The 12,214-nt window shown below is 42.2% G+C and overlaps 1 protein-coding gene across 1 annotated transcript in view; it reads right to left on the bottom strand.

Annotated features, from left to right (window-relative positions):
* Positions 1-12,214, bottom strand: part of ANO4 (anoctamin 4) — a 377,211-nt gene that overhangs the window by 28,473 nt on the left and 336,524 nt on the right. Inside the window, exon 17 of the mRNA XM_025204196.1 lies at positions 4,812-4,894. Within this exon, the coding sequence (XP_025059981.1) occupies positions 4,812-4,894 (83 nt within the window). The remainder of the gene's footprint in view (positions 1-4,811; positions 4,895-12,214) is intronic.

Consider the following 12,214-nt stretch of genomic DNA (forward strand, 5'->3'; position numbering starts at 1 on the left):
AGGGTCTAAGCACCATCTATCTGGCCTGAGGAGGAAAAATGTTGGGCACCACTGTTCTAGAACATTATCAGATGGTTTCCTGTTTTTTCCTGTAGTACCTGGGTATGAAGCTCATAAAGAGACTGAAATGTAACATCTGCATAGGAATGATACAAGTGACACCACTGTGTCCAGGAATATTTCAAAGGAGAGTATGAGGTAGCAATGAGGAAAGTCAGTGCACAGTTTTATCCAAAAAGATCTCAAAGCATTTTACTAGCTGATTTACTAGTAAATCCAGGAGAAGCTAACATCTTCTTCCCTCTCTCATCCAAATTTCAATTATCACCTACCCCCTAGCATACTTTACTTACACAGCTCTTCTCCAGCATACATTAACCTGAGTATATCTATGCTTTTCACACAATGCATATAAAACCAATTCTACTGTTTAATGGCTTTGCTTTGTCCACAACTGCCATGAAAACCTATTTGAAGTATAACTGCTGTTCAACTGCTGTGGAGCAGTTTTGATCACAAAGTGAAGAATGTCTACTTGAAGCTGGCAATTTAAAGAAGGCAAAGTATACTGTGGTCATGTGATAATCCTTTCTTATGGAAATTCTATGGGACTTTAAAGATCAAAGTGTTCAGGAGTTCATTGACTTACCTTTTTCTAGCAATGGCCAGACTTCTAATCATTACTTCCTTATATGTTTCTCTGTTTAAAAAACTACACCTTTTTGAAAAAAATGTTTTTTTTACGGTTAATTGCAGGGAGAAATTTGAGAAAAACGAGAGTTCCGTCACACAAAATTTCTCATGCTAGCAATATCTCATTTTCAAATTTCATGATGAAAATTACACCAAAAAGAAATAAAAATCAGACATTGTATCTAATGCTAATAAAAACAATACTTCCATAATTAAATGATGTCTATTTAAAACCATAATTAGGGATTTTAATTGATTTTGGTGACATAGATAATATAACAGCTGTACTGATTTTGTCCATTGATAACTGAATGGGTTATAGAGAAGGCTTAATTAGTACTACTTATTAAAAATAGCATAAATAATATCTAGTTCACAAGATAAATTGTATAAGGGCCAAATCCCTTTTGACTTCAAAGACATGTACACATGCTTCATGGTCAGAGGCTAAAGGATGAGCCATTTTAATTCTAGCTGAAACAGGATACTTGCCTTCCATCCAGCATGAAACCATTCCAATATATTACTCACAGTACAGATGACTCTGATTTTTAAACCTTATAAAAAGTGCACAGCATATCTTAATGGATGGGGGTACCATTCTGTACCACATAACTTTGCTTCATTAGTCAAATGTCCAAGTGGTTTGAGACACCATGAAAACACTGTTCTATGCAAACAGACGTGGAAAGGGGATTTTGCAAAAGGCTGGATGTTTCAAGGCTGGTCATTGAGCAGGTTTTTTTAAACACAATGATTTAAGAGTCACAGCTGGACTTATTTCCACTTACACAGTGTGTGCTCTGCAGGTTTTTCTGTTTTCAGCAGCAGTATGCAGAAATGGCATAGAATCATGAGATATAGCTGGGAGAATGACCTCAGTTCTCTTCTGCACCCTGCCAAGCCTATCACATGGATAATTACCTCTCTCTGGCTTTAGGATAAGTCATTGGTAAGGTTAGAATGACCAATTGCCAGCCCTCACGGTGCCATTGGGAAAGAGCATTGATAGATACTTTTCAGAATTAGGACCTTGGACAAGACTTCTGAAGAGGTGGCGGGAAGAGGTGGTGGCGGGGGTTGAGAGGGAAGTATGCTAATCTAAAGGTGGATAAAATACACTGTTCCACTGGTAAGGAGTCTATCATTGGGGCACATACAATCTTACTTAAGTCCTTCCCTGAAACAGACTGAAATAATATGGCAAAGCAATACAGCACATAATCTTGTCCAATTAAAACAGTATCTTAAACAGGACATTGTCAACTTAGAGAGAAAAATCACACCTGTACCTGAAAATATACTTGCTTTAGTTATAAGTGATCCCTGGAATCTTTATAATGAGAGGAACTGAAGAAATATATATTTCTGTTGTCTTTGCAGTGTGTTTACTTTTGCTTTTGACAGCCTGTTAGTCAACTGCTCATTTTTCTCATACACAGACATCGCTCTCATACATTGTTCTGAGGGGGCTGTAACATGTACTCTGTTCTCCAGGTTTCACAAGAGGACACTTTCTTGCAAAAGCAAAAATAAAGCTGAAACCAAAGCAGTCTCTGGTGACATGTAGACATGTACACAGGGAGGAAAAGACAGGAGGCGGAGTGCTTTTACTAATCTCAGGTCTGATCAAAAGATGTTATCACAAGAATAGGAAAAGGTTATTATTTAATAAAAATATAAATATAATAATTCTAAATGCTCTACAAGAGGAGATCTGCATCAAGAAATACTATATTTTTAAATAAAACCACTGCAAAGAATTTGAGTTGACAGACTTCCTGCAATGAGGCATAAAGTCTAGCTCCACACAGAGGAGAATACAAAGGGACTGCATATGTAAAAAGTTCCAAAATATCCAATGTGGAGATACCAGAATGCCTGCAATAGCAACTAAGAGGCACCATCAATTACTGAAGTGTCCTGTGAATTCCTTTTAGAGCATGTCTATACCTAGGCAATGCCATACTGTTTTGTTCCTATCTCCTGAACTGGGAACAGTGCAGGTAGGTTTGAGGTACTGCTGCACTTGGCTAATAACTAGGAACCTACTTAATTTGTGGTTTTGCAGTTTTTGTGGAGACCACGAAAACTGGCAGTATCCACAATCACTGGGAAATATTCCATCGGTTGTGATTTCCCACAAAATCAACTAAAAAACCCCCCAAACCACAGCATATTATTCATATAATAAACTGTTTTAAAATCTCCTAATCCTTACCATGAATTTAGACAATGTATCAATCCCTACAGCCACTCTCATATGCTTGAGACTACTGACTATCTGCAATGATGGCAGGGCCTCTCTGCCAATCAGCAGTGATAGTGGGGCCTCTCCTCTAATTAGCTGTGAGGGACAAGACTGCTGGGAAATGCTCATGAAATTGGCTCTTCCTGCTGTGAGCAAGCCACAAAAATGGTTTTGTTTTGCCATGAGTAGGTCTCTAATAATAACTGCAGAGAACAGCCAATTAGCCCTCCCACAATACTGCACTAAGGCAGCATGGCAAGTTTCAGCATGGCACCACCCAGCAGGAAAAGTTGATGGGAGAGTTATGCCTTTAGTGTCTTTTTGTTCTAAGGAATCACACCAGTAAAAGGCTTAAATCTTGACCTGGAAATCAAGATCTTAGTTCTTCAAGTTCTTGAGTTCTAAATGAAAACATCCTCTCACAGTTTCTGTGGTACTAATCGCTGGGGACTTCTAACCATTAGGAAACAAAACCATCACATTTAGCCTTATTTAACATCTTAAGTCTGAGCAGCTCTATTTCAGTGCACTCTTAGTGGGATATATATCCTTCCATTAGTAAGTGACCACAGCACTTAGGGAGTTGCAGGACTGCAAATCAGCACTTGAAGAATGTTGGTATTCTTTAGACACTAATAACCATTTCAAAGCAGTCCTAGGACTGGTCTGACACCACTTGCATATGGCTGGTAAAGCTCCCACAGCTACTTAGAAGCCTATTTTCAGACCATGACCATCCTCTTTACTCCCTAGGGCTTCATAGAAAACAGTCATTTGCTTTGTTTTAGTTCTTCACTTATTTTCTGTACCAATTTTAAACTATCCATCCTACCAGTGAGTGCTCCACTATATGGCCTCTTTCCAAAGGGATGAATGTATCCCATTAGAACCCTGGGCGGGAAGATCTATAGAGGCCCAGAAGTATGTATTCTTTTCTAGAGGCAACAGAATAACAGATGAGCACATACTGCCTATGAATAGTCCTCTTGCAACTGTAGAGAGTCTTCTTTGGGCCTTGCAGGTTCTCAGAATCCTGGCCTTTCTCCACCAAGCCTCTTATTTCCATTGCCGCCTGAGTCCTCCATGTACTACTTCTTTCTGTGCTGACTGCAGCTACTTTGCACATCCTAGATTCCTACCCATCTGTATTCTCTTCCATTAGGGTGAATTCAACACTTTGAATTCAAACCTCTTTTACCTATAATTATAATCTCTTTCATAATCTGCACAGCACTGGATAGACCTACTATGATTTGACAATAATGACCATTTGGGACTATGAGAAGTTGATAGGAACATTTCAAAGTTCCTTATCAGTATTCTTAGTGACTATCCAAAGCAAACCTAACATTTTTTTATTTACCAAACTTTATGCTCATGTCTGATGTCCAGTTATTCAAGAAAAGGCAGGAAGGTCAAAATTTCTGCTGTATTTTTTTGGTTCACCAAGCAATTACTTTAAAAAAAAATCATGCTGAGAGTCTTTTTGGTGTGACAATTTTTTAATTCTATCACAACGGAAGCCAGATTCTGTTCATATTTATACTGGCACAAACCCAGATTGTTCCCACTGACTTTACTGAAGCTATTTTGAATTTACATTGGTATAGAATAAGAACACAACTTGGCCTGGGGGCTGCGGGCGGTGGGGAGTTGGGGGTGGGAATCGAGTTTCTTCACAGTTCTGGATAAAGCAACCGGAGAGAAAATGCTCATCCTTGTATGAGGATAGATGGAAGATTCACCTTCTAGGTTCTAAGTATTGTGAGCAAAACGTTTGTAATAAAACTAAAGGAAAAATACTTTGTAGAGTTTTAACCAGACTCTTTTGTATACAGTATAAAAGAAGTAGATTATTTATACAGACCTCTTCTTCTTCCCAGTCTATCAAATCCCAATCATAAGCAATCACTGCTCGTCGCCTTTTCCAAAACTCCAGGAAAACAGTTGCTAGAGCAAAAAGAAGAAAAGGAAATATAACATCACTTTCACTTGATGGTAAAGTGTTAACTACTATCAATTCCTATTTTCATTTCTTTGCATAAATAGGTTTTGTTGAAATACAAATCTTTCCAATGATCAAAGCTATCTTCAAAAGATATTGCTTTCTATCATGTATCAAGCATGATTGAAGCTTTAGAAATTTAATTTAGTGCTAAATGAAAATGTTTAATGTTCAGCCAAATAAGCGAAGGATTGAGTAGAATGAAATGATTCCAGTGAATCATCATAGCTAAACTAGACAGACTAATGACAAAGGAAAAGGTTTTTTGGGGACAATGTAGATAAATCAGGTACATTTTCTTATCAGAAAACTATTTAAAAATACACAAGGAATCTGAATTCTGGGGAAGCCAAAATCTATACATTCCAGTACATATTTAATTCAATACAGAACAATTTACTCACACACACACACACCCACCCACCTCTATATATCAGAGTTTATTTTTTCCACGTGAAGCACAGTTGAGCATGAAGCACAGTCTGAATTTATAGAGATTATTGTAATATGGTATGCATAAAAGTGACTGTGCTTGCCACAGTATTTTATATTGTAGAAAAGATCAAAAAGCACTCAGTTGAAGATACCAGGACAGATCTCGATGTCCTGGTAACTAAAACTGGCAATGGATATCTTTTTTCTCTAAGTCCTATCTTAGCGAACACATATTCATGGACAAGAAGGCACTCTTGGCTTGCCTTCTGAGATTATCAACAAGGCCAGTTTTATAGTCTTTTCTGTGATGGAGCTACTCATTACCTAGTAACTGGATTCAGTGCACCAATTCATTTAATACAGACCAGGAAGCAAACCAGCCAGATAGCAAGATCTTCCAGCCACTATTAACTTGTCTTTGATTTCCACCCCCCCGCACACACTGTTCCCCACCCCCAGTTCCCCACTTTTCAGGGAAAGTGGCAAAATACCAGAGTGATTCTCATCACAATATTTCTACTCCATGGATGCAGACTATTTAAAGAACCTTGTGAGATTTTTCAGTCCAAGCTTTTGAACTTTTCATCTATCAGGAAAAAAATAATTTGTTCCTCTTATTATTCAAGTATGTTTGGAGAAAAGGTATCTGTGGCTATATTAAATCTACCCTTTTCTTTTGAAGTTTCTTTTTGATGCTATTTTTAATTTATTCAGCAGTCACCAGTGGGATCCCCATGTTGTAGCCCTTTTTCCAATTGTATCACTTTTATCTTTTTCTACTGAGGACAGTAGCCCATCCTTTCTGTCACTGGATATTAATAAAATCATAGAATAATAATGACAAGGGATCTCAAGAGATCATCCAATTCAAATGCCTGCTCTAGGCAGGACCATCTCTATCTAACCTAACCCAGACAAATGTTGATCTTAGCATACTACAGCATACACTGTTGATAGCTCATCTCTGATTGATTTCCCATATTTTTATACTTCTGAGAGCTGCTAAAAACAAATTTAGAGACCTCTTTTTTTTGTTATTAGACTAAGACCCCCACCTACATATTACACTTAAGATGTGATAACCAGTCATGCCTTAATGGTCACCTGGCCATATGTTCAATCAATTAATGGTGTGTTCAAAAAAGGAACTAATTACAAAGTTATTCCACAAAATATGTGTAATAACTTTGTAGCAGCTTCCTACCACAACATTAACTGAACATCTGGTGGGGGCCCCTGTGGCTAGAAGTTCAGTCAGCTGATCAGAGCTCCCAGCTTGCGGAGGGGGGAGAGGGGGAGGATGTGTATCCCTAATCCTGGGAGCTCCCAGTTGACTGCAGTTTCTCAGCTGTGGCATTGCATGGGGTGCCCCCATGGCTGGGAGCCCTGTCAGCTGAGGAGTCTCCCAGCATAGGAGCTTGCTTCTTGCTAGTGCAGGGGGACCCTGGGATCAGGTTCCCCCTGCATGGGCAATAAGGCATGATAGGACCTGGTTCACCATCCCACAATCATACCTCCTGCCATGCATGTGTAGCGTGGCAGGAGGTGCAATTGTGTGGATGGTTCATTAGAACCCATCATGCCTTTACCTGTATGTGTAGATGGGCCCTAATTATTGCTACTACCCCACATTCTCTTCTGAAGGTGACAGCTTAATTTTGTTGTACTTGAAACACTTCTTTTAGGATAGATGGGATAGATTCATCCCATGTTTACTGTTCTTGTCAGGAACTCTGGGGCCCAAACCTAGGTCTTTCCAGGCTTGTGGGTAGTAGCCTGGGCTGCAGCACCACTAAGCAGCTAGCTAGGCACTGCACCCAGCCCAGCCTGGGACCTCCTGTGAGGTTCCCAAGGGGAGACCACGTGACACAGGGAAGCCAATGAAAGCCACAAGTCCTTGATGGGAGAGCTATAAAAATCATCCAACTTCCCCTGAGGCCTTGTCCCAGCAACAGTGTTTGTAGCCTTATTATTTGGGACCCTCCTGCCTTGCTCTAGTCTCACCTCTTTCTCAGCCCATCCTTCCCTGCCTCCCACCTGCTTCTAGTCATTGACCCGTGTGCCTTGTTCTTGCCTCACCCCTGCCTTGGAGCCTAGTACCTTGTTCTTGCCTATTGTTTTGTATGCTTTTGACTCCCTGGTTCCTGACCTTTGTCCTGTCCTTGACTATGGGCCCATCTTGACCCCCAATCTGGTATCTCAGAGTCAGACTGACACCTGGTAGTGAGACCATTGGCTTTGGCTTCTGGACTTCTGGTATGGTTGATTTTTGGCTGCTGAAACCTGACGCTCCACATCCGGGTTGTATCCATGACAGCTCCTCAAGACTTTTTCTTGAAGCTCTGAATGTAACATGTGTTACCTTCCAGGCACATTTTGCTATAATTTTACTACACTATTGTTTATTTCCCTCTCAACCTCCTACCAACATCCATTTCTGCACTCATTTCTCAACATCATCTTTTTTCCACATTCAATCCAACTTGCTTTGCCTGAGATAGAGATTGGCTTCTTCTGGTTAATGACTTACTCTTTATCTCTGATCAGGGATTCTCTTCTCTCTCAACTCTATTTCTGAGTATCACTGAACATCTCTTTCCTTCTTGAACACAGGTACTCAGGATTACTTCAAAGAACCTCCCTAAATTCCATCTTTTTTGAGAGCAAATGAAAGAAGCTCTGTGGCTTGAAAAAGAAAAGAGTTAAATACCTCAGCAAGGTTATATTTTCTTAAACTCTGTCTGCTACACGATAATTCTTTTATCACTGAAAACATGCCTGCTGGGAGGCAAAAAGGAATTATAATGAGGACATTTTTAATGTCCTCTTAAGGAAATATGGGGAATGGAAGGAACAGGTATATAAGCTAAAGTAATTCAGTTGTTTCTCTAGCAAAGTAGTAATAATGGCCACAGCTGGTTCACTCACTGTTGAAGGAATACACTTGAATTCAAACAACATATGTTTATAAACAGTGGTAGACAACAACACTTTTGTAATATTTGTCTCCAGTGCTTTGTCTAAATAATCAAACACTTTGCTACTTGATCTTAAAAAAGAATGTACTTGTAGTTTAACTGACTGACTAATTATCCAGGATACCTTTTTTAAATAAATGTGCTTTCATCAGTTTATATGATGAGCCCATCTATTGTCTGAGCATTGAGTCTTTGTGTATGTGTATGTATGCATGAACATGTGTGAAGCAAGAGAGATTTTGCATAACTCAGTCATAACCCTAACTAACATCTGATACATTTTTTGGTAAGAATGAATGTCGATAATAGGAAACAAATGACATTCTTTCATTGAAGCCGTATCCACGTTTTCAGCAAGCACAGTATATCTTTTGGAAACAGTCAAAATTTAGGTCTCTTTGTCAAAAGCAGAAACTGAAAAAGGAGGCCTTGAATTTCACAACCAGTGAGCATTCACAACCCCAACTGAAGTCAGTGGAAACAGTGTATGCCCTGACACTGAAAAAAGAATAAGGCCAAAGTTGGTTGGAAACAAAAGCAAACAAATGATTTGTCCTTATCCTGAGATTTGGTAACAACTATGTAAGAATCTATTCTCTAGAAAGCACTTTCTCTGCCTTTGATAATATTACTCTACTACTCACTGGGTGTGTTTACATGTGATGTTATGTGTTATGGCAGGGGTGGGCAAAATGTGGCTCGTGGGCCAGATGCGGCCTGCCAAGCCATTCTATCCAGCCTGCGGGACCCCTAAAAAATTTAGAAAATTAATATTTTTCTGCCCCTGGCTGCCTATCATGCAGCCCTTGATGTCTTGCCAAAACTCAGTAAGTGGCCCTCCGCCTGAAATAATTGCCCGCCCCTATGTTATGGTGATGTAACATCGATGGGCACAAACCGTGACGCTGCAGCTACGTTGCTGTAGCAATGTGCTCCCTCAGTATAGCGTGTTGCTATGGTGATGTAATGGCTAAAAATAACCACGTGCTGCTGGCATGGCACAGTACGGGCTGTTACTGTGCCGTCATTTAGTACTTCCAGAAGTACTAAATGATGGTGCAGTAACAACTGTGTCATAGGGGCATGTGTAGACATGTCCACTGAGCTCTGCTGACACTTTACAGCCATAAGCCCACCTAGACACTAAAAACTACATATGAAATGGCTCAAAAATCTTTGGGGATATTTATGCTATTCATAACCTAATTTTGCATCTCTGCCTGTACACCCACAAGTTCAGAAATGACTTTTGCAAACCAGATATAGCTTGCTAATCAATTATTGACTTAATAGATGGGATAACAAAACCATTATCTGAAATGTGAAAGCTTTGAAGCAGGTATTTCAAAGACATCAAAGAGTTATGTGACCAAATCCTTTAGTCATCTTTGGAAATCCCAGCCTGCATCTGGTGAGAAGAACCTTATTGAAGAAAGTAAGATAGATACAGTTCTCCAGAGTCCTATAACATTCTTGGCTGATGCTGCTAAAATTAATGGCACTAAGGAAATAGTTATAGTTCTATCCTGGCCACCACAGAGTAATCAACCAGGAGAAATATTTTATTTCTTAAGATTTATATAGAAATAAAGTGGCTATTCCAGGCTCTAAATGCATTTCCTGAAAGTTAAAAATACATCCATGTAAAAAGATAAAAACAGCAGCTTCTCTTCAGCTCCTGCCAAGATATAACCAACCAGAAATACAGTCTAAGCCACACCTTATCTCTAAGTGCCAGCCCCTCTGAGTCTAGCTCCCCTCCAAAGGCCTAAGTAAATATATGGGCCTTGTTACAGACTGAAGGGCAATGCATCCTGTTTATTTTGGGGACAAAGATACTTCAAATGAAGGTTGCAACTACAGAAACAAAATCGTTCAGACATCCCCCTATCCTGAAGTAATACAATAATCCTTATGTTCATGTTAAAAAGGTCAGTTCAGCTATGTGACCAAGTGTATTGTAATCTCTTCCCCATCCCCTACAGTGGAGATTATTTCCAGTTCTATACAGATTAGCAGTCTGAGACAAAACAGATCCAGATATAAAGTCTGGAATTGTACAGAAAAAAAATGAAAAAAAATATTTAGACCAAATAGTTACATATCTATCAATATAGATACCTCAAAATGCAAAATTGAACAGAACCCCAACATTGCACATTGCGGAAGCAAAAATTCAGCTGTGCCCAGCAATGTAGGCAGGTCCGTCCCACTTCACAAAGGAATTTAATTTAAGCAAAGAGCAGAAAAATATGTTCTCCACATGCAACTCAAGCACTTATTCCCTCCATCAGAAAAAAAGTGATCTAGGTGCACGGGGGGACTCCTGCCACTGTGCAAACCCTGGCAGAGGCCTGGGGGGCATGTACCCCCCAATCTGTGTGGGGCAGAGGTGGCTGCCACTGCACACTGGGCTCTGTGCCCCACTGCCACTGTCTCTGGAACCATTCGATGCCATGTGCGTCCCACTGCTGGGCAAGCAGGGGCTGCGGTGCAGCCCAGTGGCGGCAGGCCCATGGCATCATACCACTCCCAGGGCAGGTGCTATAGGGCACAGAGCCCAGTGCACAGTGGCAGCCAACTCTGTCCCACGCATAGATTGGGGGGAGCATGTGCTCCTTGGGCCTCTGCTAGGGTGTGCACAGTGCTGGAAGTCCCCCAGCACTCCTGGATGAGCCGCCCAGGCTCTGACTGTCCCACGACCTGACCCAGTTGGGGCCCCGTTCACCCCAGTCCCTGCTTCTACCCCACTTCCTTCCTCAACATGGGGGCTTCGATCTGCCCTCCCTCCCTCAGTTCCTTTCTCTTTACAGAATCAACTGATACTTGCCTGCCATGTTGGGCAGCCAGAGATCCACACACTAGGCTGTGATCCTGGCTGTGTGCATGCCCCTCCCCACCCCTGCTGCATCTGCCAGGAATCCACAGCCAGGCTGCCTTGTGGCCTTATCTGCTGCCCTGCATTTGGGGTGGCTGAGCTCTGTTAGCCCCAGCTTTTCACTGCTTATGGGGGCAGACTGGGCTTGTTCCCCACACTGTTGTAGCTCAGGGTCCCAAACCAGGAGTGCAGGTGTGCCCAGGGCACCAGGAAGATCAGTAGCAGCAGTGCATAGTGGCTTGGGCACCCCTCATCCTGCACAAACAGCTCATCTCTCACTGGCTGGGGCACATGCAGCAGGGGCACGCTAGGGGCACAGTGGTGGAACAGGGTGGGGCTGGCCCTGGGGTACCTCCCCAGAGAGGCCCTAGGCAGGGAGGGTGGGGCACGATTAGCCCCTTAACCCAGTTGTCTTGGAGCCCTGCACACCCTGAGCCTTGGTGCTAGGGGCTTGGCAGAAGAACAGTTGGTCTGCAGGAGGAGAGGGGAGGAAGCAGGGTCTGGAGCTGTGGCAGCAGGTTCTGCCAGAAGTCTGGCCTGTCCCACCCTGGGAAGTGGGTAGGGGAGGCAGGCTGCCTGCAGCCAGGACCCAGCAGCCCTCTAGCCTCAGGGAAGGGCCACGGGATGAGGGGCTCACCTGGAAGCTTCCTGGACCCAAGCCTGCCCAGCCCAATTTACTATGGTCCCAGGGCACCCATGCACAGCCAACCCCTAATCTGAGCCTGGGCAGCACATGGCCCCTGCTGCAGAGAATCTTATCTCTGAAATGTTGCAAACTCTCACAAAGGCCTTCTGTCTCTTGCCTCTGCAAGGCCAACATCTGGACATGGGGAAGATGCCATAGCAGCCAGCAGGGATGCCAAGTCAGGGTTGCTGCCATCCAGTGCTGGAGCCCTACAGATACACTGGCTGTGTCAGCATCCCACCCTGGATCAGACCCTCCCGCTTCAGTGGCTGGGGGGGGGGGGGGGGGG

Source organism: Alligator sinensis, unplaced genomic scaffold (assembly GCF_000455745.1).
Source record: "Alligator sinensis unplaced genomic scaffold, ASM45574v1 scaffold154_1, whole genome shotgun sequence".
Classification (NCBI taxonomy): domain Eukaryota; kingdom Metazoa; phylum Chordata; order Crocodylia; family Alligatoridae; genus Alligator; species Alligator sinensis.